The sequence below is a fragment of the Malaclemys terrapin genome, chromosome 1 (genome assembly GCF_027887155.1).
Source record: "Malaclemys terrapin pileata isolate rMalTer1 chromosome 1, rMalTer1.hap1, whole genome shotgun sequence".
NCBI lineage: Eukaryota > Metazoa > Chordata > Testudines > Emydidae > Malaclemys > Malaclemys terrapin.
Genome location: NC_071505.1, coordinates 285,492,507 through 285,519,859, shown reverse-complemented (window position 1 = coordinate 285,519,859; position 27,353 = coordinate 285,492,507). Strand labels below are relative to the sequence as shown.

General features: G+C 43.2%; 1 protein-coding gene across 1 annotated transcript in view; it reads right to left on the bottom strand.

Annotated features, from left to right (window-relative positions):
• Window positions 1–24,138: 24,138 nt before the first annotated feature.
• DIAPH3 (diaphanous related formin 3) overlaps window positions 24,139–27,353 on the bottom strand; it is a 502,197-nt gene continuing 498,982 nt past the window's right edge. Inside the window, exon 28 of the mRNA XM_054013650.1 lies at window positions 24,139–25,632. Coding sequence (XP_053869625.1) covers window positions 25,376–25,632 — 257 coding nt within the window. The 3' untranslated portion in view covers window positions 24,139–25,375. The remainder of the gene's footprint in view (window positions 25,633–27,353) is intronic.

Below are 27,353 nucleotides of genomic sequence, written 5' to 3'. Positions count from 1 at the left end.
TCATATTTGTATTTCTTAGTTCTCTTTTCAAACCAAGCGTTTCACTGGAAAAGCTTTTCTAAAAAAAAGTCCCACCCTGCCCCTTGTGGTCTCCCTGCAGTTACTGGAGGGACAATCAATCAGAAATTGGTCGTATAAAAAGTCATTATTGCTTAAAGACCTTAAAATCCTTGTCTTTGTGACTCCCTTGTTACCTATTTTCATATAACATCTTCCAAATTTGCTAATCTGATATGAATTGAGATAAATTAGGTCATTTGCAGCCTGACTTTCCTGCCAAATTCAAATCGGCAGTCAATGTGCTTTATTGAACAGTGTACAATGCTTGTTTTTGTTTGCTGGGTTCTTTTGGAGGATGAAATCACAGACTTGCTCACAGTCCTAATGGTTACTTTGTTTCCCTACAGTAGTCACTAATCTTTGTTTTCTCATCCTCTTTGCACAACCGTCAGTGGACCACTCATTGCTACTAAACCAGGCCCTTCAAACTCTTCCGGTATTTAGGAAAATTCCATCAGGTTTGACTGCAGTGACCTGGTTTTTTTTAATTTATATTTATATAGATATAGATAAAGTTTTATTCCAGGATATTCTTGCAGCTGCTATTGGCTGATGTTTCCTCTTCGGTAAAGATGAATAATCTGATTTGCTTGTCCCAAATTTGTCCTTTTCAGGGAAGGTGGGGGATTAATTCCCCTTTAATGACAATACTCCCAAAGATTTCACTGGAATATTAACTTGAAATTGAACATGCAACATAATTTAGGTTCTGATCCTCCAATTAGATCCATGTGGGGGATCTTTGAACTTCTGTGGACCCCAACTGACTTCACCGGGGCAGAGAGGTGTCCATGTAATCATAAGTAACCTCTCTGTAGGTACACAGTTGCAGTATCTGGGCCTCAGTCTGACTTAATTTGCATCTCCTCTCAGAAAGGTGTGTATTGAACCCCTGGAGCAGAGTTCTGCCTCCAGCGCACACTGTGAGAGGGGCACCACTAAAATCAGAGGCAGAACTGAGCCTCTAGAATACTGCATTTTTGTCCCATTTGTTTTCTCGAAAACCCAGAATTTTGTTTTGTTTTTGAACTTCCCAAATTGTGGTGGCGTGGATAAAATAAAACCTGGCTTTGGAACAACCCCTGATTTTGGTTTTGCAACAACTGACAGGGTTTTGAAAAAACTAAAAATGAAACATGAGCTCTCCAGTCTATATCTAGTTGTCTCTCTAATCCTTAGGAAGTGAGGATTTAGAGAATCAGGCTATGGTTTTTAAAATTAGGAGCACAACATTAGGAGTCACTGAGAGCTTCCGAGTATTCAGCACTTTGGAATATCAGGTGATTTATTTTCAAGTCTAAATTAAGGTTTGAGAGTTTAACTTTAGGCCCCCGTTTCTGAAAGTCTTGACGTGAGGTGCAGTCTACACTAGACTACATAGAACCAGTTAAGATTTTTGGCCCATTTGTAAAATGCCTTGCATCTATACATGACACCCTTGCTTCCAATGTCTCCAAATAGGCCTGGAATCAACAAGAATAGATATCTCCCAGCAGGTTTAAGAACTGATTCAAGATCAGTTGGTTAATTGGTTCACTTTTAAAAATCTGCTGGCAGTGTGGAAACAAAGTCCTCCAAGAGCTAGCCCACAATGCATATTCTGAACAGTTCTTTTTATGTAAGGATGTGGCTGCAGAGGCCAATAGATATCCATTTTGGAAGGTGAAGTTTTGAACTTCAGGAAGCCAGAAAAAACATCTGTAGTTCACTGCTGAAGATGTTCAAAGCCTGGTGGGGAGGAGGTTTTCAGAAAGAAGAATGAAGGGGGAAGTGTGGTTCAGGGAGAGAGCGAAGCAGGGCCTCAGCCAGTGAACTGTATGAGGTTTGCCAGATGAGGCAGTTGTGCTCTTGACAGCCTCCTGATACTGCCATTTCAGTTCCCAAAAAAGCCACTTCAGTACAGCCACTGCAATGATGTTTCAGCAACCACTTCTGGAATACTGTATCCAGTTCTAGTATCCACAATTCAAGAAGGATGTTGATAAACTCGAGAGGGTTCAGAGAGGAGCCACGAGAATGATTAAAGAATTAGAGAGCATGCTGTATAGTGATAGACTCCAGGAGCCCAATCTAATTAGCTTAACAAAGAGAAGGCTAAGGGGCAACTTGATTACAGTGTATAAGTATATTCATAGGGAACAACTATTTCATAATGAGCTCTTCAATCTAACAGATAAAGGCATAATATGATCCAATGGCTGGAAATTGAAGCCAGGCAAGTTCCATCTGGAAATAAGGCGTAAATTTTTAATAATGAGACTAATTAACTTTTGGAACAATTTACCAAGGGTCCTGGTGGAGTCTCCATCACTGACAATTTTTAAATCAAGATGGGATGTTTTACTAAAAGTTATGCTCAGCTATTTTGGGGGAATTCAATGGTCTGTGTTATAGGAAGAAAGTGAAATTAGATAATCACAATGGTCCCTTCTGGCCTTGGAATCTATGAATGTTGGATAGGCATCCAGAGTGTATTGTAACTGGACTTACTTATATAAGCACTTGTGTAGAAGTGGTACTGTAGCAAGCAGTACTGCCAACCCCCACTGCTCAAAAATCATGAGTCAGTCCCACAAAATTAGGAGATTAAAAAAAAAAATCATGTTGGGTCCTTTTTAATTTCCCCTCTGGTGTTTAAGCCTCTGGGGGGGGGGAGAGGCGCGGAGGAACGTGGGTCACATATTTAAGCTTTTCTCCTCAACTGAGAGGTTTTTAATTTTTTTTTAAATGGAAGCAGAGATTCTCATTTGTTTACATGACTCCAGGAACTGAAGTTTTAAACCTCCAATGCTTGTTCAGAGTTGGCAACAACACTACTTCCAAACCCATTCAATGCATCTTGTGTGAATGGACTGAACCAAGTGTATTTTAATTGGTTACTTCGGTCTGCTTACAGTACAAATTTGTAGTGTATGTGAAGGCATTCTTGAAACCAGTGGTGTTGCGCTGGTGAGCACCAGAGCAGAATTTATCCTTAAAAGTCCAATCTTGCAAGGTGTATGTCTGCTGAGAGATGCAGTGCCCTCACCCAACATTGCCCTCTCAGAAGGCACTGAACAACTTGTAGGATTTAACCCTCGTTGCTAAATAAACTTGGAATGGCTCATCTAGAATTGGGGGAAGTCCTGCAGATATGTCAACGATCTTAGTGTTTTTTATTTTAAATAAGTCAGCCGAATGAGTAATTTTTGAAAGTGGGCCAGTGTACATGCAACATAACTTCCTGTATAATGTTGTCTTAATAACGTCTTACATTTACGGAGCATCTTCGATCCCAAAGTACTTGAAAAGTATATGCATATAGCACTGCTGAAATGCAGCCAGTTTTGCAGTGGAGGGCAGCAGTCAGGCAGACAGCTTACAGTAAAGGGGGGGGAAGAGGGTGAGGAAATGTTGGCCAAAGACAATCATCTACTCTTGTGAAAAGTACTACTTGCTCTTTTATGTCCTTGCAGCATAGACAAGGCTGCATTTTTACAATCTAATACTATGGCTTCCCATTATACCCTGAGCAGTGGCTAACAAGACTACCCACTGCCTTTTCTTTTTAATTACTTATAGGTTAATGCACCAATGTTAATCCAAGTTTATTTGTTTAGATCATATTTTTTTTATGCTGGGTGCCTGTTCGGGCCTCTGTCAGTCTCTTGTACTTCAAGCACTGATACTATGAACGTTAGTGTCAAAGCAAAAATAGACTTCTACCTATCAGGCAAGTCTGTAATTTACATTTAGATTTATTTCATTTCTCAGGCAGTGGACGTTACAGAGCTAAGAACATTTTGGCCTGTAAAGCCTTTTTCAAACAGCTGAAACTGCATTCTCATCCTCTTTTCAAACCATCAGACATCAGGCGCTGACCCAGTCCCATTAACCAATTACCCACACGTCACACAATTAATCTTTCATTGCAATTCGATGAAGTTCGTTCTCCATCTCCATATGATTCTTTACAGTCCCACTGAGTAAAGCCTGCACATTTTTGGTCACTATTCATTTTGCCCTGGCCTGCACTACTTTGATCTGGGAAATGAAAAGACTGTAAATGTAACTGATAGACTCATCAGCTGCGTGGAGGCTCTTTTGGGGATGACTTGATATGATAGGATGTAATGGCTCCTTCTGGAGCCATTCTGGATTGTCAGGTAGACAGGCATTTTAAAAACTGGCTAAATATATATTTTTATGGTAACTCCTGAACACAGATGTCACTGATAAGGTGGTCAGGGCACCTAGGACTCCCCTAAATGTTTCTGAGAGAGCTGACTGCAGTACTGCCCTTTGTCTCTTTCATGTCCCATAATCCCCTAGGCACCTATGATGGGGTTGGGACTCACCACCGCAGCGCCTCCAGCTAGCATGTCTGGGAATTAGCTCTGTCCTCTGCAGGTCGTCCTCTGCCGGTGGCATCCCATCCATCATCTTTTCCCCTGTTGGTGTCTGGGCCCACATTGCTCCCCACTCAGTGGCATCCTCTTCAGGACACTGCCCTCCAGCAGTGCCCACTGCTCTGGTCTCACCCCCTTCCAGGGGTCTGGTGTTATCAGCAGTCCTCCATCTGCACATGGTCTAGTGTCCAGCTGCAGCCTCAAAGTCTAGCCCCTTTGTCACAGGGGCCAGCCACAGCCTGTATCAGGCCACACTCCTCTTCAGCCAGGTGTAGTACAAGGGGGGGGACCAAGGCCCACCCACTACCCTGGGGCCCGACCCAGGGACCCTCTAGCAGCAGCCTCCTTGCCCTCCTCCTTTCCCCTTGTCAGACTTTTGTTCTTGGGCCACTTCCCCTTTGGCCCTATGCACCCACACGGCCTTTTGTAGCAAGGCCTGCAGCCTGGGGTTTTCCTTGGCTGGAGCACCTTCCCCAGCACTGCTCTGTCCAAGGTGCTACCTTTCAGCCCAGGAGCCAGTCCACCTCCTTTGGCAGTCAGGGAGAAGTTGCCTTTCCTCCTGCTAGGCAGCCTTTATATAGGGCCTAACCCAGCCCTGATTGGCTGCCTCTGCTCTGCCCGGCTCCTAACAGGCCTCTGTTGATTGGCTTCTGGCCTGCGCAGCCTCAAAGGCCTGTTCCAGCCTTCTTCTCAGGGGGTGGGGTACTGCCCCACCACAGCACCCAGTCTCACAGCTAAGGGCCAGTTCATTTTTTTAGTTGGCCACTCTTGGGGTGGAGGCACCAAAACCATTTTCTGCCCAGGCTGACAAAAGGCCTAGAGCTGCACCTATCCCAGAACCTTGATGAAGAACTTCTCTAAGGCTGCTTGCTGCCTCCCCTTTTGGATCTGTGCTGCTAATTCCCATGTCAACTGATGACAGCATCTGCTACAATTGCAGGGCCAAGAACAGAAAGCACCACAAAGCAAATTGGCCAGCAACCTGCCTGCCCCCAACTGCATTAGAAACCCACCTACCCATTAACCCTGACTTACGCTGTGGGGAGGAAAGTCTCATCTGTGTAACTCTTAACAGCTAGGTCCAATCAAGAAGGAGGATCTGGTTGCAAAATCTTCCCTCCTCTCCCCAGGACTGTGGGAAAGAGGATACACTGATCTAATGTCTAGAACACCTGCCCCAGATTTGGGTTTGGACAGAACAAGGAGGGAAGTCCAGAGGCGAGGGGTTTTGTAGGGAAAGGAGTTCAAGTTGTAAATCATCTTCAACCCTGCACCTAGCTCTCAGGTGCTAGTACTGAACTCATTAAGGAGCTCTACCTTAACTTGGGCAGGAGAGGAGGAGTGTGTGTGTCCTCTACTTATGGAAACACTACTCCTAAGTGTTTCTCTCTTTAGTGAATCATGTGCAATGAGAGTTGTAATTCTAGTTCTGCTGATAGACAATGGAGTCTTCTCCAGTTTAAGGACAGAGGCCTGTTTCTCTGGAATGGAAGTTTTTTACTTCTTGACCTGATGCCACATGTATGTAGTTTGCCAGCAGGTCTGTGTACATTTGTTGCTACAAATTATTATTTGTAAACTACACATGTAATTTAAATGTACAGATAAATGATAGTGACATGCCCTTCAGAACTTCCATGAGAGAGACTCTTCTTAGCCTACAGGAAATTAAATACTCAAAACTGTATGACAATGTTAAAGATCAGACTTTGCCATAAAACCAGGGAACTAGAAGAGTCAAGGTTTCCACACCACACATACTTCACCGTGTTGTGTCCATAAGTTGCCAAGTCTCTTGGAATATAATGACATGGAACTTTCCTGTTAGGTATGAAGATATAAGGAGGTGAATTAAAAACAAACTAGCAGATTAAACTTTCTGGAATTTTCTTGCTTTTGTGGATTTAGGTTGTCACAGTTCAGGGCACCTGCACCTATATTTGTCCTCAGAGGTCTATCAGGGCACCCACTCTCAGGCTTCCTGCTCCGCAGCTGTTGCTTCTCTTGGGTGGACTGGAGGCTCATGTCTCACTCCCTTCTGACAGGAGTATTTCCAGGCTGTACAGTCCTTGCTTTCGCTGTTTTTCCCAGCAAAGACAGTCTGCCTAAGCACACCTGTTTGCTTTTGCTTCAGAGGCTGATAGAGTGATTGCTAAGATATGAATTACCACACAGTTCTTCCTAAGCAAGTCTACTTTATTCTTAAGGTAAAAAGCATTACAGAGAAAACATATTAAAAACAACAAAGGAAACTTCATGCATGGTAAGAAGCTTACCAGAGTTCATTCCAACTCTCTCATGGGCTCTGGCAAGAACAGTCTTTCAACACCCCACCCCAGGGACTTCCTTCTGGTTATAAAATCATCAGATCTTCAGTTCGGAACACTCATCCAGTACTATGAGGCTTCAAAAGGCCAAGCCCTTCCAATCCTCCCCTACAGATTGGGGCCCTCTGTGGACCAGTGGTCTTGTCTATTTGCTGGATTCAGAAGAAGACTCTGAGTTGGATTAAGCTCCAGGTTTCTATCCAAAAACATTTTCTTTGTCTGTTGGTGCCTAAACTCACTCAGCGCCTCTGTTTTCAAGATAAGCTTCCCCTCGGTGCTTATGTTTCTGCTGTGGGGCATGCGCACTGCTGCCTCACTCCAGGCATCTGGCTGCCTGTCTCCCACCTAAGCCTCAGAAAATTTACAAAACAGGGGAAGATAGGTGTTCAGTTGTCTAACTTGCGTGCAGAGCCTGATCCAGTGGATGTGCTCAGAGGCTGCCTGTTGGATCAGATCCCATTCAAAATCTGGTGGCGTTGGGTGGAGAGCCAATGTCCACCTTATAACTATTAGCTCAGTGGCTAGAGCACTCACCTGGAATGGGATTCTTGCTCTCTCTCTTCCCCTCTCTGGCCCAGTGACTGTTCCACTGTGGATAAATACTTAGTCTTGTGGTTAAGAAACATCTTGGTCCAGTTCCTCTGCTCCCAATTACTCCATTACTTATCCAGCGTGGAACAGCTTCAACAGGAGCGATTGAGGGAACCCTACAACAGAATATCCCATAGCTGGGTGGTTTGTGCACTCTCCTGAGACGTGGAAGCCCCACTTCGAATCCCTTCTGGCAGGGGGAAATTGGATCTCCCACATTCCAGTGAATGCTCTAATCACTGGGCTAAAAATTATAAGGTGGATGGTGGCAGAACCACTTCTTGCTCCTTGGCTTCTTGCTAAAACACTTTAGGGATCTAATACCAGGAGAACGTTCACAGTTGAATGTTGCAAATGGAGATAGGCATCAAGTCCAGGCTGCAGGGGATGCCTATCTCTGAGAGAGGGGTGGGTCTTAGCACACTCCCCTCTTGTCAACATCTCCCATTGCTAGCTTAGGCTGCTGCCTGCCTAATATGCTGGTTTTTGTGAATCCCATTCTGAGGTGCCCAAGGCTCCTCATGCATTTTATAGGGAACCTGAGGGCCTAACTTATGCTTTGTAAATCCCAATGATTTTCTAGGCATCTAAACACACGTAACTTATTTTGAGCATCAAGCTCATCTTTATTACTAGTTTTATCCCATATATGTTCCCAGGTCTAGTATCAGTGCTTAGATGGCACTATGATGAAAGCTATAGAAAAAAACCGAGGTCAAGAGAGCAATGTGCCCCTCTTTTAAAGGCTAAAATCTATGGTTGCTGCCATCACAAGTCTCTGCATCTGATATCCTGGTCTCGTCTTGTGATACGGACTGGGATTTGCCTTTGACATTTCCATCCTGGGGGGCTCTGTTGGAGTGTCAAAAGAAGCATGCTCAAGGGGTTGTCTTCATTAGAAAATGAGGTTGTGTCAGAACACATCCTTGAGGAGTTGTGCCCACTAACATAAATCTGATGATTTTGCAGACAGTGGAGACAAATAGAGTTTAACATTGTGTCAGCTGGTTGCAGTTAACCCTATGACAGCTAACCCACTGGATGGTACTGCTATCTTCTATTCTATTTTATGTATATTGCACTCATCACTGTTGTATCTGAGCATCTTCCAGTAGGGAGAAGGGTGTGCAGTGGAATGCTTTGTTGTGGTAGGTTTTTTTTTTTCAGGGGGGGGGGACGGGACGGGTTGTTTATTTGTTTTTAATATACCTGTTATGTATTTATGTTATATAAGGCAAGGTCAAAGAAATGCACTTTGCACTTGGTGTGGTGAGTACTCTGGTGGTCCTTATTTCATATGGAAGTTCATTCCACAGTCTTGGACTGGCCTCTGAGAAAGTTGTATCTCCCACACAGATGAGCTTTACCCTTATTGTAGAGAGTTCCACTGTGCCAGTGAAGCAAAGTTGTTGACCATAGTCTTCATCTCAGAGTTTTAGGTGATCTTTTAGATACCTTGGCTCCAGGCTATAGAGCACTTTGAAGTTAAGGCCTGAGACTTTGAACTTGATTAGAAATTCTATCAGAAAACACTGTAAAGAGTGGAGGACAGGTTTGATGTGCTCATGGTAACTTATTTTGCTGAGGAGACATGCTGCAGCATTCTGTGCTACTTGGAATTTCCTAAGTGCTGAAGAATTTATGTTCAGGTATATAACATTGCTGTAAGCTAGCCAAGAAATGATGAAGGCATGAATAATTAAGGCCAGGTCATCATCCATTGGGATAGAGTGGAGTCTCCTAGCCAATCGGAGATGAGATAAAGCATTACTTAGATGCTGTTGTGTGAAAGCGTAGCATCAGTGAGGAATCTGGCACGCTCCCTATGTCTGGAGGGATAACTTCTGTTACAGTAGCACTTGAATGCTACCCAAGGTCTGATTTCAGAATATTTATTGCTGGTTAAACAACAGGCAGAAAGAATCCAGTTTGACTCAGATATGGGGTTATGTTTGCAGAGCTGGCAACTAGAAAATAATCATTGTACTTACAGACTGAGCTGACTGGAACTGGAATCAATGAGACAACAAACAAAGAAGCCCTATGATTCCATTTGTACTGTTGCTTTTCAAGTAGAACCAGTCACTCCATTTAGGGGCCATATCCAATGCCATTGAAGTCAATGGGCCTTGGATCAAACTATATAATGTGCTGTAAGGGTCCAATAATAAAGTCATAAAGGCCAGACTTAGAGGACTAGGTTTTGCAGCTAAAATAAGAGCATTCTGAGATGGGTCATTACTCACTGGAGGAGCATTATAATTGTATTTGAACAAGACCTCTGTATATTGCCATCATATTACAAACTTATGAAATTTCATCATCGAGCAGTGATATAGGTAAACTTTTTCAACCACCTTAAGTCCTGGATATTTATAAATAAAAATGCATGTTTAGAACAGACAATCACATACAGGGAAAGTCTCAATTAAACATCCTTAGAGTGTAATTTGCATACAAAGTGGTTGCTATTAAAAAGTCATACTTACCAACAGTTACCATACAATGGTATCTGAATTACTGCAGTTATATCCTACTGTAAAGAGAATGAAACAATGCGTCTGTAGGAAATGTTCATTTTTTAATCATGACCTCCTATTAGGTAGCATTGAAAAGTCAAAGTGGGTGAAGGCCTTGGTTAGTTAGAAAGAGCACTACACTTTGTCTTGTCGAGACCAGTCAGAGGTCAGGTTGTCTTGCCAGGAAAATGTCCGAAGAGGAATATTTTATTTTACATTGTCAGCACACTAGGAAATGGTTTCACTCAAGTCACCTTTGTTTATTTTATTCATTAGGGCCTGATCCTGCAAGGTTCCACTCACCTTCAGCTCTCACTAACTTCTGTAGAAGATGAAAGTGCCAAGTATTTTTAGGAGGTGTTCAGCAATTTAGGACTGGCCTTTAGTCTGGTGATTTGTGTTTACATAATGGATTTGTATTCCAAGTTTAGAAATGGGGCAGGTCAATTCTTTGAGACAATGTGTTGGGATTGTGCTAACCCAGGAGCTCCAGACCTGCCTACTAGATGGTGAATTAAGGACTGAGTTGAAGCGTCAACACTGAATTTCCTTGTTTTTATCCTCTTAAACCAGATTCAACTTTATTTGAACATAGATTTTATATTTACTAGTAAAGATATCAGTAAGAGAAGGGTGAGCAGTGATCCTGCACAACCTTTCCTAGTCAGGGTTTAATTTGTTCTTGACTGCTGAATTTGATATTAGTATCCTGGTGCTATTGAATTCAAACAGTTTATTAGTTTCTGCAGTTTGTCTTTGTGGAAAGATTTACTGTACCACAGGTCTTCTGAGAAAAATAACAACTTCTGATCCTTCTTCAGGGATTTTTGTAATCAAGGAGTAGAAAATTGTCTTTCAAAGCTGAAGTTAATGAGAGATCATCCTGTTATATATAGGGTAAAACACTCTATTCACTTCAGTAAGGGACAGAGAAAATCTGCAGTCTGCCTGCTGTTCTTCTGTGTCATCCGGAAGTTTCAATAGTGTAATCCCATGTGGATTTGCAGACTGGAACCTGTTACACCTCAAGTGAAAAACATCTGTCACTACTATAGATAATATTGCATCTGATTTTCCATAATGTCAATGGATTCAAAGATAATCAAGATATTATTCCTATCTTATTTACAATGGTGTTTCAGGACAGAATGGCTAAATGTGACAAACTACACAGTAGCAACATCACATTTGTATTTGCCTAAGCATTTCTAATATATTATTCAGGCCCCTTGGAAATACATTTAGTTTATCAATTCTGCCGTAAAAGGAGACAAACTCTTCCTCATCTTTCATTTTAAGCCCCTTTTTAAGATGCCTCAACTTCAGTGGCAATCCCAGGAGGAATGTTGGTGGGTCAAGTTCTAGGTCAGGGGTTGGCAACCTCTGGCACGCGGCTCACCAAGGTAAGCACCCACTAGCTGCGGTTCGCCGATCCAGGCCAATGGGGGCAGTGGGAAGCAGCGTGGGCTGAAGGATGTGCTGGCCGTGGCTTCCCACCGCCCCCATTGGACTACATTGGCAAACTGTGGCCAGCGGGAGCTGCTATCAGACGAACCTGTGGACGCGGCAGGTAAACAAACTGGCCCGGCCCGCCAGGGTGCTTACCCTGGCGAGCTGCGTGCCAGAGGTTGCTGACCCCTGGTCTAGGCAAATGCAGTTTGCCTGGGTTCTCAATGGCCACCATGCTGCCTATCCAACTTGTAGGCTCTTTTTATTTTAGGGCTAGTGCACTTTCTCCCATTTTGTGTTATTGCTCCCATTATTTTTTTTTATCTTAATGCAATGGGCATTCTGCAAGGCAGGTGCCATCTTGGCTGAATCATTTTATCTGTTTCCAGGTGTAACGTATCTGGAAGACCTCCCTGTCTCAGTCACTTTTGGTACCAAGACCCTATTTAGTGGGAGCAAGACATTTTTGAATCAAAGGAACAGTGGTCTGAATGGATCTGAACCTTTAAGACAAAGCATCCTTAGGTTTTATGGTGCCTTATATGTATCTCTTTTGTCCTCCTCCCCTCCCCTTTTCAACAGGATTGCCAGTATAAGGATATTCTGATATATATCTTTCAATACATAAGACACCTGTGGCCATACTAAGCCTGGATCACCTATCATCATTTCCTTTATGACCTTTAAAGACGTGAGATGAGACTATTTTTCCCCCCAGTTGCTTCATTCTGCTCTAGATGCAATTTCAAGTCCCAGAAGTGAAATCAACCTGCACATTAATCAACTCTGCTTCCTAGCCTCCTCACTTCTATGTCTTCTTGTAGCTCTTGGCTGTCTAATATAATGCAGATTTAAAAACAGGGGCCTGTTACTCTTTCAAAATACATTCTGTTGTGATATCAACAATGGAATAAGCTTGTTTAGATGAAAAGGACCATTTCTATTTTGCTGAAGCTAAATAGCTTATCTACCTTTAAGAGGATTGAATTCAGGTTTTATGCTTCTATGGTGCATAGAACTGATATAGCATATAAGTAACCTGATCAATCTATCTGTGTGCTATTATCAGAAAATTGATTGTCCCTTAGTAACTCTTTGGTGTACAAAAAATAGGCTACATGGATCACAAAAATCAGAAGCTGCATTACCAAAAGAAATATGTATACAAAGAGGAATAAAATGTACTAAAAGAACATAACATCTATCTCTATGATTGAAGGGGAAAATATTCCATACCAAACAGCTCTGAGACTGTGCAATTGAAACTGGTGTTGTATTGTACTGGAATTCTGTCCGGGTATTATTTAAAAATAAAATATAGAGAGACAGTCTTAATCTTGAATACTGTGGTTAGTCTAAAATAAACACCGGGAAGTATAAGGTAGAAAGTGTTTTGAGTAGTGGGGAGATGCGCTTGCTTTGCACGCCAAGATAATTTAATGCAGATTGACTAATCTTTGTCATAATTAATTTAATAACAGATGTTCACCATAGAATTTCTTAAACATAGGGGTCTTAGCATAAGTAATTACTTAGAATTGATAAAAATTTGAAAGTCTAATTAAATTTTTTTTCATAAACTTGAAACAATTTATAAGACCTTGAATTGTCAGTTATTTTTCTGCTGTAGCTAGGTTCTATAAAATTCACATGCACCGTATTAAAAAAAAAAAGCGGTTTAATACAAGTGTTTTTTCTTCTAGAGAAAGAAGTGTAGGTACATAATTGAACAATTTCTGGTCGCCCTGGCTGCTTATAATTCTTTAGTTGCCTTAGTTCAATGTTTGACTCTTGCTTGGGGCCTTTTAGTTTATAGTCAACAGTCATTTTGCAGCATAAAAAATGGAGGTTGACAGAATTAAAACTAGGGCCTATGTATCAGAAATGGACCAGGAAGTAGCTTTAGCAGTGAAATTTGAAAGAGAAGGAGAGGACGGCAATGCCTCAGATCAGTCAATATTGATTCTTTCAGCTGAGAAAGGCATGGTATTGACTGGGATCAGAGTGAGACATGTGCATTCTCCTTCAACACCATATTAAGTAAGACTTTTTATGGGTAAAACGATGACAATTGTGAGTAGGTTGTTAGAATAGTGCTAACTGGGATTTAGATACCTAACTGCCACTTTAGACTTCTGCTACACCCACCTTCTCTGGCATTTTTGACTGGCTAGGTTAGGTGGCTCTCTAATCAGGGTCCTGTTTTTTGTGAATGGAGTCTAATTTGGGGTTGTGGCTTCTGCTAGTTAGCAGGGCACCAAAATGTTAGGTGTTGCACAGCTGAGGCTAAAGCCATCTCTACACTACAGAGTTAAGTTGACTTAAGTTAGGGTGACGATCATAAACCGCTGTAATTACATCGCTTGTGCATGTTCACACAACACTCCTTGTGTTGGCAGTGTGTCCACAGTGGATGCTCTAGTACCAACAGGGAGAGCAGTGAACTGTGGGTAGCTATCACACTGTCAAATTGCCACCTTCTGCCACTAGGAGAATGTGAGAATGAATCGCAATGCATCATGGGGGCAGGCTCACTGCCCATGATGCAGTTTTCTCCATCCCATCATTCCGTGGACTTCTGACTATATTTCAGACCGTTTTTCAACTTCTCCTATAAACTTTGTGCCCACCATATTTGCCTGAAAGCACTGCTCACCAGTCTTGTGATGAGTGTTATGAACATACTGCAGGTTCAGCCGCGTTATCTCATGAGCTGCAAATCTAAACAGGAATTCATGCTGCCTGCCCTGCTGTGTGCCAAGGAAAAAAACAATTCAAGACTGATTTTAGCATTCTCAAAGCAGCTGCACATGGTGGACCGTCACTACTGGGCTTGGGAAACAAGCACTGAGTGAGTGGGATCAGATGGTGATGCAGGTACGGGATGATGAGCAGTGGTGCAGAACTTTTGGATGTGCAAAGCCACCTTCCTGGAACTCTGGGCGAAGCTTGCCCCGTCCTCTGCAGTGCAAAGACACCAAAATGAGAGATGCTCTCGTGGTGGAAAAGCATGTGGCAATCACTGTCTGGAAGCTGACAACTCCAGACTACTATCAGTCAGTCACGAATCAGTTTGAAATTGGGACGTCCACTGTGGGGGTTGTGGTGATGTAAGTGTGAAGGGCCATTGATCACCTCCTGCTATGAAGGACTCTGACTCTGGGCAGTGTGCGGGAAATAGAGGATGGCTTTGTGGCAATGGGATTCCTTAACTGTGGCAGGGCATTAGATGGCACACATATCCCAATTTTGGCCCCAGACAATCTTGCAATGGAGTACATCAACAGTAAGGGGTACTTCTCTATGGTATTGCAGCCATTGGTGGGACACCATAGTCGTTTCACTGATGTCAACATGGAGTGGTCATGGAAGGTGCATGACGCATGCATCTTCAGGAACACCGGCCTATATAGAAAGCTGCATGTGGGGACTTTCTTTGCAGACTGGAAGATTCCAATAGGGGATGTGGAAATGCCCATAATGATCCTGGGAGACCCAGCCTGCCCCTTACTCAAGTGGCTCATGAAGCCTTACTCCAGAAACCTTGACAGCAGCAAGGAGCACTTCAACAACAGGTTCATCAGATGCAGAATGACCATTGAATGTGAATTTGGCAGATTAAAGGGTCGCTGGCACTTCCTTTTTGGCAAGTTAAACCTCAGTGAGGAAAATATTCCCATGGTCATAGCAGCCTGCTCTGTTCTGCATAGCATTTGTGAAGCCAAGGGGGAAAGTTTCCCTAGGAATGGGGGTGAGGTGAGGTGGATTGCCTGGTGGCTGATTTTGAGCAGCCAGCCACCAGGGCCATTAGAGGAGTTCAATGGGGAGCTATTAGAATGGGGGGGAGGGGCTTTGAAGCAGCATTTTGAGCCCCAGTAATGTGTCTTTCTGTAATGCACCGCTGCCTTGAATGACCCTGGTAATGATTGCTACCCTAGTGTTAATTACAGTCCGCAAATGTGCGGATTGGAACTGTATATGAATTTCTGCGGCAACCACTGTATGTAGGATACATAAAAAGAATCGTATTTCTAACACTAACATTTTATTTAACAGCAATACACAGATTTCCATTGCTTATATGGGACATGACACTGAGCAGCACTCTCTCAAATGAGGCTCTCACAGCTGTGTCTAAGCCTAGCTGTCATTATGGGGCATGTCTGTCGGGGTGTAGAGCAAGGGGTACTGTGATGGGCTGGGAAGATGCAAAGAATGTATGTGGGGAGGGCATGGAACGCAGTTCTGTATGGGCTGCAAGAGGAGTTGTGCATGGATATGTTCTAGCTGCAGCACAATCAGGGACCTGAGCTTTATTATCCCTCCTGCCCCTGTCTCCTCTCTTGGCTATCCATTTTTAGTTTGTTGTCTCCACGCACTGTGCTCGCTAGCTGCACGATGAGACGATTGCAGCACTTCTCAAAACACGTCCTCCTTGTTTGCCTCTTTATCATAGAATCATAGAATCATAGAATAGCAGAGTTGGAAGGGACCTCAAGAGGTCATCTAGTCCAACCCCCTGCTCAAAGCAGGACCAATTCCCAGCTAAATCATCCCAGCCAGGGCTTTGTCAAGCCGGGCCTTAAAAACCTCCAAGGAAGGAGACTCCACCACCTCCCTAGGTAACGCATTCCAGTGTTTCACCACCCTCCTAGTGAAATAGTTTTTCCTGATATCCAACCTGGACCTCCCCCACTGCAACTTGAGACCATTGCTCCTTGTTCTGTCATCTGCCACCACTGAGAACAGCCGAGCTCCATCCTCTTTGGAACCCCCCTTCAGGTAGTTGAAGGCTGCTATCAAATCCCCCCTCATTCTTCTCTTCTGGAGACTAAACAATCCCAGTTCTCTCAGCCTCTCCTCATAAGTCATGTGCTCCAGACCCCTAATCATTTTTGTTGCCCTCCGCTGGACTCTTTCCAATTTTTCCACATCCTTCTTGTAGTGTGGGGACCAAAACTGGACACAGTATTCCAGATGAGGCCTCACCAATGTCGAATAAAGGGGAACGATCACGTTCCTCGATCTGCTGGCAATGCCCCTACTTATACAGCCCAAAATGCCGTTAGCCTTCTTGGCAACAAGAGCACACTGTTGACTCATATCCAGCTTCATATCCACTGTGACCCCTAGGTCCTTTTCAGCAGAACTGCTACCTAGCCATTCGGTCCCTAGTCTGTAGCAGTGCATGGGATTCTTCCGTCCTAAGTGCAGGACTCTGCACTTGTCCTTGTTGAACCTCATCAGGTTTTTTTCTGCCCAATCCTCTAATTTGTCTAGGTCCCTCTGTATCCGATCCCTACCCTCTAGTGTATCTACCACGCCTCCTAGTTTAGTGTCATCTGCAAACTTGCTGAGAGTGCAGTCCACACCATCCTCCAGATCATTAATAAAGATATTAAACAAAACCGGCCCCAGGACCGACCCTTGGGGCACTCCACTTGAAACCGGCTGCCAACTAGACATGGAGCCATTGATCACTACCCGTTGAGCCCGACGATCTAGCCAGCTTTCTATCCACCTTACAGTCCATTCATCCAGCCCATACTTCCTTAACTTGGTGGCAAGAATACTGTGGGAGACAGTATCAAAAGCTTTGCTAAAGTCAAGAAATAACACATCCACTGCTTTCCCCTCATCCACAGAGCCAGTTATCTCATCATAGAAGGCAATTAGGTTAGTCAGGCACGACTTCCCCTTCGTGAATCCATGCTGACTGTTCCTGATCACTTTCCTCTCCTCTAAATGTTTCATAATTGATTCCTTGAGGACCTGCTCCATGATTTTTCCAGGGACTGAGGTGAGGCTGACTGGCCTGTAGTTCCCCGGATCCTCCTTCTTCCCTTTTTTAAAGATGGGCACTACATTAGCCTTTTTCCAGTCATCTGGGACCTCCCCCGATCGCCATGAGTTTTCAAAAATAATGGCTAATGGCTCTGCAATCTCACCCGCCAACTCCTTTAGCACCCTCGGATGCAGCGCATCCGGCCCCATGGACTTGTGCACGTCCAGTTTTTCTAAATAGTCCCGAACCACTTCTTTCTCCACAGAGGGTTGGTCACCTTCTCCCCATGCTGTACTGCCCAGTGCAGCAATCTGGGAGCTGACCTTGTGCGTGAAGACAGAGGCAAAAAAATCATTGAGTACATTAGCTTTTTCCACATCCTCGGTCACTAGGTTGCCTCCCTCATTCAGTAAGGGGCCCACACTTTCCTTGATTTTCTTCTTGTTGCTAACATACCTGAAGAAACCCTTCTTGTTACTCTTAACATCTCTTGCTAACTGCAACTCCAAGTGTGATTTGGCCTTCCTGATTTCACTCCTGCACGCCTGAGCAATATTTTTATACTCCTCCCTGGTCATTTGTCCAATCTTCCACTCCTTATAAGCCTCTTTTTTGCGTTTAAGATCAGCAAGGATTTCACTGTTTAGCCAAGCTGGTCGCCTGCCATATTTACTATTCTTTCTACACATCGGGATGGTTTGTTCCTGCAACCTCAATAAGGATTCTTTAAAATACAGCCAGCTCTCCTGGACCCCTTTGCCCTTCATGTTATTCTCCCAGGGGATCCTGCCCATCTGTTCCCTGAGGGAGTCAAAGTCTGCTTTTCTGAAGTCCAGGGTCCGTATTCTGCTGCTCTCCTTTCTTCCTTGTGTCAGGATCCTGAACTCGACCATCTCATGGTCACTGCCTCCCAGGTTCCCATCCACTTTTGCTTCCCCTACTAGTTCTTCCCTGTTTGTGAGCAGCAGGTCAAGAAAAGCTTTGCCCCTAGTTGGTTCCTCCAGCACTTGCACCAGGAAATTGTCCCCTACACTTTCCAAAAATTTCCTGGATTGCCTGTGCACCGCTGTATTGCTCTCCCAGCAGATATCAGGGTGATTAAAGTCTCCCATGAGAACCAGGGCCTGTGATCTAGCAACTTCTGCTAGTTGCCAGAAGAAAGCCTCGTCCACCTCATCCCCCTGGTCTGGTGGTCTATAGCAGACTCCAACCACGACATCACCCTTGTTGCTCACACTTCTCAACTTTATCCAGAGACTCTCAGGTTTTTCTGCAGTATCATACCGGAGCTCTGAGCAGTCATACTCCTCTCTTACATACAACGCAACTCCCCCACCTTTTCTGCCCTGCCTGTCCTTCCTGAACAGTTTATATCCATCCATGACCGTACTCCAGTCATGTGAGTTATCCCACCAAGTCTCTGTTATTCCAATCACATCATAGTTCCCTGACTGTGCCAGGACTTCCAGTTCTCCCTGCTTGTTTCCCAGGCTTCTTGCATTTGTGTATAGGCACTTAAGATAACTCAACGATTGTCCCTCTTTCTCAGCATGAGACAGGAGTCCTCCCCTGTTGCGCTCTCCTGCTTGTGCTTCCTCCCAGGATCCCATTTCCCCACTTACCTCAGGGCTTTGGTCTCCTTCCCCCGGTGAACCTAGTTTAAAGCCCTCCTCACTAGGTTAGCCAGCCTGCTGGCGAAGATGCTCTTCCCTCTCTTCGTTAGGTGGAGCCCGTCTCTGCCTAGCACTCCTTCTTGGAACACCATCCCATGGTCGAAGAATCCAAAGCCTTCTCTCCGACACCACCTGCGTAGCCATTCGTTGACTTCCACGATTCGACGGTCTCTACCCCGGCCTTTTCCTTGCACAGGGAGGATGGACGAGAACACCACTTGCGCCTCAAACTCCTTTATCCTTCTTCCCAGAGCCACGTAGTCTGCAGTGATCTGCTCAAGGTCATTCTTGGCAGTATCATTGGTGCCCACGTGGAGAAGCAGGAAGGGGTAGCGATCCGAGGGCTTGATGAGTCTCGGCAGTCTCTCCGTCACATCGTGTATCCTAGCTCCTGGCAAGCAGCAGACCTCTCGGTTTTCCCGGTCAGGGCGGCAGATAGATGACTCAGTCCCCCTGAGGAGGGAGTCCCCGACCACCACCACCCTCCTCCTCCTCTTGGGAGTGGTGGTCGTGGAACCCCCATCCCTAGGACAGTGCATCTTTTGCCTTCCAATCGGTGGAGTCTCCTTCTGCTCCCTTCCCTCAGATGGGCCATCTAGTCCACTCTCCGCATTAGCACCTGTAGAGAGAACATGGAAACGATTCCTCACCTGTATCTCCATTGCTGGTGCATGGACGCTCCTCTTTCTTCTTCTGGAGGTCACATGCTGCCAAACCTCCTCACAATCCTTCTGTCCCTGCTGCGCCTGCTCTGAATCTTCAGAACATTGTGGCCGTAGAAGCATCTCCTGACGTCTGTCCAGGAAATCTTCATTTTCCCTTATGCAACGCAGAGTTGATACTTGTTTCTCCAGCCCTCGAACCTTCTCCTCCAATATGGAGACCAGCTTGCACTTTATCTGATGGAGGCGCTTCACCAGTGTGTAGGAGCTGGCCCTCCAGGGCACATCTGCAGGAGCAAAAGAAACAAGACACAGAGTCAGTATTGTGAATGCACTCACAGTGTTGAATCATAAAAGTTACATAACCCTCTTTATCACTTTACCCTTGGCAAGCATGCAGCATGGTGAGAGCACTAAACATGGTGAGTTCAGCTCAGGGGAGGAAGGTGTAAGATGGGAGAAAGGGTGTAGGTGGTTCCAGAAAGGGATTAGTACAAGTGGCTAGGGACATATTTTGAATGCTGGCACTGTTTTCCACAGGCGGGGGTGATTGAAGGTGATCTCTCACTACTGAGGGTAACTGAGAATGCAAGGGTGCATCTCCTGTGTCCGTGTGGTTTCAGACTGGGTCTGTATGCTGCTTGCCTGTGTGCTGCTTTGGTTCCTGCAGACATAACTGCTGATTGGCATGGCAAAGTTTTCTACAACAGGGGAAGAAACAAAGCAGCTCTGCCATGGAACTTTCAGCAGAGGATTGCAAAGTGTCTTCAGGAAAGTTTCCTTTATGGAGGATTCCTGGGAAATCCCAGTGTGCATTAACAAACTTCTCTGCAGGGTCTCCACTGCATAGGAGCACGGGGGAATAAGACGCAGATGCAAACAGTACCTAGTGTTGTTAATTTCTCTCCCATGTGCACCATGTAATAAAATAAAGGACACCTCTACCTCATACAACAGGGGTCGGCAACCTTTCAGAAGTGGTGTGCCAAGTCGTCATTTATTCACTCTAATTTAAGGTTTCGCGTGCCAGTAATACATTTTAATGTTTTTAGAAGGTCTCTTTCTGTAAGTCTATAATACATAATTAAACTATTGTTGTATGTAAAGTAAATAAGGATTTTAAACTGTTTAAGAAACTTCATTTAAAATTAAATTAAAATGCAGAGCTCCCCAGACCGGTGGCCAGGACCCTGGCAGTGTGAGTGCCACTGAAAATCAGCTTGCGTGCCGCCTTCGGCACGCGTGCCATAGGTTGCCGACCCCTGTCATATAACTATGCAATATCAAAGCAAAATGAGTACTTACTGGAGCTTCCCTTTCCTGCTTCAGGCACACAAGAGTTGGGACTGGCTGGTTCACTCTGAAGTCCCAAAGTGGTCCTGGCGTAGCAACAGGCGACCCTGTTGCCTGTCCCAAGACCTCCTTGTCGACCACTTTGTCCTTGGGGTTGACTATGCTGGCCGCTGCCTCCACGCCCCCTGAAATATCCATGGGGTTTTTGGTGGTGAACGTGGGGTTGCCACTGAAGCTGGCATACAGCTCCTTGTAAAAGTGGAATGTTTTTGGCGCCACACCAGAGCGACGGTTGGCCTCCCTTGCCTTCCGGTATGCCCGCCTCAGCTCCTTGATCTTAGCAGGCACTGCTGCATTTCCCTTTCATGACCCTTCTCCTCCATGCCATGAGCAATCTGCTCGTAGGTATCAAAGTTCCTAGGGCTGGCTCAGAGCTACAACAGAGCTGTACAGCCTCCTCTCCCCACAGACCCAACAACTCCAGGGTACGCTAGTTGGGCATGTTTGCTGCAGAAAGCCAGCATGGTCAGCTGGGAAGATGCTATGTGAACTTTCCATGCCAAGCACACAGGAAGTGGAATTTCAAAAATTCCCAGGGCTTTAAAGGGGGAGTACACTGGCTGCAGGTCAGTGGAGTTGAATCTGCTGACCAGAGCGGTCATGATGGGCATTGTGGGACACCTTCTGGAGGCCACTTAGGGTGACATAAGCAAACACAGTGTCTACTGACACTGCATTGTTCTAACTTCATCGCAAAAAGCTGTGTACCACTCGGCGAGGTGGTTTTATCATGTCAGTGTAACAGGAGCGTCAAATTGGAGGGAGGAGCACTGCAGTGTGTATGTCTCCACTCTTGTCGATGAAACCTAAGTTTTGTTGAGAAAACTGTGTAGCGTAGACAAGGTTTTAGTTCCCTTCATGGAACTAATCCATAGAGAATATACCACTAGAGGTATGCTGGGATAGTGATATGAACAGTTAATGCCTTCATGCCTTTCCCTGGTCTCAAGTGGAATTACAACAGTGATGAATTTAGCCCACTGACACAATAATACAAGGTGGAAATGAACCACTTCTAACACTGTATAGTATATGTTAAGACAACGTAGTAATCATGTTTGCTTGCCTGAGTCAGATGAAAAGGCATACTAGAAAAATGTGAGGAACTGGATAGGTGGAGGTGGTAGAAGCCCCACTTTAAAATTTTATTGCAAAACAGGGTCCTTAACTCATGCTAATCAATAGCACACAAACTGTACCAAAGTAGGGATCTGTTGAATGGCTCTCTAACAATCATCAATCTTTCAATTTTCCTGCTCATTTTGGAGTCACGTAGATGCAAGTAATTTACAGCTCCAAGAGGCTCCTCTATATTGGCTTGGTTTGCAAGAAGTGAACTGTAAAAATCACCATGTTTTTTGTATTTGGAAAACTCCAATTACACCAAACCCCACTGGTATGTTATAATCTGTTGGCTTGAGCAACAGACTGTGCACCAAAAACTATTATTGACAGTGAATCTAAGATCACTACTATAATACAACCAGTCATGCCAGAGAGCGCCATGGTTTTTTAAAAATACACCCTCCCCGCCCCAAAAGACAGAAAGAAACTAACCCATTGCTGCTGTAGTATTGGTTGTTGAGGCCTAATATTTCTAATTCATAGTATGAAGCCACAGAAAGTCAATGGAGGTTTCTGTTTTTCAGTCATATTTACATTTTATCTGAGTAAAACTTGTCATTCTGAAAAATCACATTGTATGCCAAACTAAATGTTACTATAGCAATAGATATAAATGGATACTCTAGAGCCTAAACATTTGCTTAACTATAAAGTAAATAGGTATTTGTTTAATTAGAGGGATGGAACACAGAACAAAATGTACTGCCATCTAGAATTATTTGGTACATCTGGTTTAACTGGACAATTCTAATTTAACTGAACTATGATGGTACAAAACAAAGAGCCATTGAGAAAATAAATGCTAACTACTTACTTATAGCTCATATAACCAAAGCTGAAAAGTTGCTAGCCATAAGGGTGAAGGATAAACAAAAAAGTTTTTATGTTTGTTTGAAAGTTGGAAACTACTGTATAGCTTCCAGTTCTCTGATCATTAAAAATTCAGCTATAGTTTACTAAAGCCATATTATCTTGCCAAAATTTTAAACTTTACATAAAATAAAGACTGATAAGAGCTAAAAGGAATAATTTGGTCTCCATCCTAGATGCGTGCGGTGTCCATCTGGAACATATGCTGTCAAGTGTACTGAATTGTGTCAGTTTTCTGATGTGGGCTATTACCCACTAATTCAAATGAACAAACTGATTTTGCTCAGGCACCTGAATTTATATTTGAATCTCCATGCAAAAGGTCATTGCTGTAATATTTCAGCTGCAGTTCTCCACTACTACTATTCTCTACACCCAACCTTTATTATTATGGTTAGGGGTTTTTTTTTTTTGGGGGGGGGGTCCTATTTTTAGCAGCATAAACCATCTAAAGATTAGTGAGACTTTTTTTCCCCCCCTCCCCACAAGTTTTGTTTATATTCATGAAAGCGTCTTGGTAACCTGTCTACTTAAGTCTGTCAAAAGTAGAAAATACATTTTTTTTATTCTTTTATAGTAAATATCATACATGAAGCTCAGTGGTTTGAGCATTGGCCTGCTAAACCCAGGGTTGTGAGTTCAATCCTTGAGGGGGCCACTTAGGGATCTGGGGCAAAAATCAGTACTTGGTCCTGCTAGTGAAGGCAGGGGGCTGGGCTCAATGACCTTTCAGGGTCCCTTCCAGTTCTGAGATAGGTATATCTCCATATATTATATTAATGTCTGTCCTGGTGAGTCTTAAATTCATCCCTTACCCATAAAGATCCAGTCTTAGGATAAGTGGAGGTGATGGGTATCAAATCCTTATAACTGGGGAGGAGTAGGGGCTTTGCAATCCTAATAATCAGTTGTGGGTGGATATGAAATTCATCTCAACATGAATTTGGTATTCCAGTCCATTATTTGGACTAGTAGCTGCTGTCCATCCACTATGCATTAAATACTGATCCCGTGGCTCTTTCACACTAACTGGAGCCAGCAAAAAGTACTTCTTCAATGTGGTTACTCCTTCCATGGTTCTTAAGTGGCACTGAAGCGCTGGCAAACTGAAGTCCTAAGTCTGGTAGGATTTCTCTGTATCTGATCTCTCCTTATGCTTTACATTCATTTTTACTAAAGTACAGCGCATAACTAGAGGGTATAATGATAGTTTCAGCAGCCCCTGAAACATAAGACTAATTCCTGTGATGAATGAAAAAGATTCCATGCCCAAACATTCCAAGCGTTCATAAACAGGCCAGTTTCAGAGTTCTAATTAATTAACTTTATTTTTTGCAGGAAATAAGAAGGCAACTTAAACAAGGAAATAAAAAGCACCAGAGCTTTGAAACATTGGTTTCATTTAACTGACTCATTTATAAAGAAAAATAGAGTATTTGGAAGAGAGATATTGGTCCTGAATACATTCTGATTAGTAGGAACCTGAAATAAAGGACCAAATGTCCTAATAGTAGCTTACAAGTTGATAGTATAGGTAGCAAGTTTTTTTCATGGTGATGTGCAATTAATAAATGTTAGTGAACATATAACAGTGTACAAGGACTTGTGTCAAAATGGAGATGCAATTATCTGTGAGACTCCTCCTGTGCCAGCAAATGAGATTGTACATGCTATTGCTAAATGAGTTTGTTGAAAACCAATTGTAGAAGTCTCTGCCATTAGGTGTTCTTTATATTATGATTGCAATATTATGTTTACTCAAGCAAAAATAGTGAAAAATTACTTTGGTAGCTACTTATAAAATAAGAAGCTTTTATCCTATGTGCACAATTGCAACATTGTATTCATAAAACTTTTGTACATTGGTTTTATACAATCATCCAAACAAGTTTAACAGCAATGAAATATCAGTCATACATAAAATACATTTCTTGCATAGTTGTAAGCTTCTGTTCATGTTACCATTTAGTTAATGCATAAACTATTCAGCATTCTTTGGTGTTCTTATTTAGATTAAAGTGAATTAAAACATGGCTATGAGAAATTTACATAGTATACATTTTCCTCCGTAAGCGTTTAATATGATACAATAATGAACTTCCTTAGGTGCTAAAATTACACTGCAGGTGATACATAGAAATAAAATAGAAAAATATACAGGTTGGTTCTGCAGCTATTTATTAGTCCTAGATCATGATCAAACATAATGGTTTAAAACTATTTAAAATGTATTGTGTGTTGTGGAGAAAAGTTCTCATAACATTGAGTTCAGAAGTCTGGACACTAAAATAATTGTTTCTTGGGGTAATTCAGCATCTGTTGCTCCAGATACATTAGAACAGACTGTCAGTAGGTAGAAATGCATACAAGCCTGCTTATAGTTATGCATAAACCATGGGCTCAAATTCATAGGCAAAGCATTACACATTTGTATTTTAGATATAAAGTATGTGAAGTTTGGAATACAGAAGTGTGTAAATGTCAGTCATGCAAAATTAATGTGTATTTTTAAAATGTAGCAGCTTATTATAGCTTGTATTTAGTGATTGCTTAATCAGTTTTATAGGATTAATTTACAATGCTCGTAATCTTGCCAGCAAAGCCTCTACTTCAGGAACAACTCCTTTGGAAGCAGAGCCAACAAGCTCCATTTCCTTTTCTCTGTTGCTTTCTCCATTGTAGGCCTCCTTTCTTCCAACAGCCTTGCTCCTTGCTATAGAGGAATTAGCTTCCATGTCATAATTAAACTCCTTGGTGATTGGAGTCCTTGTGAAGTTGAAATTGATATTGTAGTTTGAATGAGACTTTTCTAGGTGTGCTTTCTGGTTCTCTGTAGAAGAGAAGAAAATAAAAGTTTCATCTCATTCACAACAGAACCCTACAGACAACTATATACAGGAAACCCATGAATCACCACTCTTACCTCCACAGATAGAGCAAATACCCCAGACACACCAAGAAATCATATCTACAGTGAGGCACCCAGTTACTATAGAAAATGCTCTGAGGAGAAAGTCCAGGATACATGCCTTAACATACCTAAAACTGCCTTCACTAAACAAGGACACTCCATCAGCGAAGCAGATTCACCAGCAGAACTGGCTTTGATACAGAAAACCCCCACACACCTTGTTATCACTAAGCACCCCACATTGGAACCCATATAGGGTATCATCGTACAATTACAACCCAAACTTGATGGGGACCACATCCTGAAAAATCTTTCCTGAACCCCCTCTTCTGGCATTCAAACAACCCTCCCAACTTTGCCAAACTCATCATCAGAAGCTAGCTCCTCACAGACCAGGACCCATCAACCCAAAGCAGCACCAGACCCTGCCATAAACATAAGATGCAAAACCTGCAGCCATATATCCACTGCTACAATGATCAATAACCTCCACAGCACCCCTTTCAAGATGAATGGGTCCTACCCATGCCTGTCACAACATGTGGTGTACTTCATCCAGTGCATCAAATACCTCAACAAGTGTGTGGGGGAAATCAGACTATCACTATGCTATCCAATTAGCTCGTATGAATGATGAAAGACAAAAACACGCTGTCACTTGTGGGGGAATACTCTTCACAAAATGATCATTCCACATCTGATCTCTCAGTCCTTGTCCTCAAAGGAAACCTAAAAACACCTTCAAAAGGTGAGCCCTACAGCTTAAATTCATAACTCTTCTAGACATTAGAAATCATTGACTCAATAGAGAGACTAGGTTTATGTCTCATTACAACAATCTGTAACCCGCTAACTCTCCTTGGACCTATGACTGCTGAGGTGTTAATTGCTCACTTCATTTTGATGGTTTCCTGCAACTTATCTCTTTATGTTTAACAATCTGTTCCACCTTGTACTTATCTGTGACACTCTGATTACCTTTCCGAGACCTGAAGAAGAGATCAGTGGAAATCAAAAGCTTGTCTTTTTTACCAGCCGAAGTTGGTCAGATATTACATCACCCACCTTGTGTCCTCTTTTTTTTTTTTTTTTTTTATAATTTAGAATTTGTCAGACAGATTTTTAAAACTTTAAATAAATCAAAATTGTATTGTAATTTAATCATCCAAGATAATCTACTTTCTTTCCTTTCTGGTCTCTTTGTGGCTATGTACAACTAAGTGACAGCGAGCTTGACTTATCTCACCAGCTGTAAGAGTGAATTGCACTGGCTGATGAATAAATGGCTCTGCCTGATTGACTTTCCCAAAGAGGAATAGACAAATTTCTTTTTTTTTGTTTCAGAGTAGCAGCCGTGTTAGTCTGTATCCGCAAAAAGAACAGGAGTACTTGTGGCACCTTCGAGACTAACGAATTTATTAGAGCATAAGCTTTCGTGGACTACAGCCCACTTCTTCCGATGCATATGCGTCCGACGAAGTGGGCTGTAGTCCACGAAAGCTTATGCTCTAATAAATTTGTTAGTCTCGAAGGTGCTACAAGTACTCCTGTTCTTTTTTTTGGTTTTGTTTTTGTTTTGTTTTTTTAAATCAAGTGACACTTCCATCTACCAGCCTTTTGAGTGATCCCTCTCATAGATC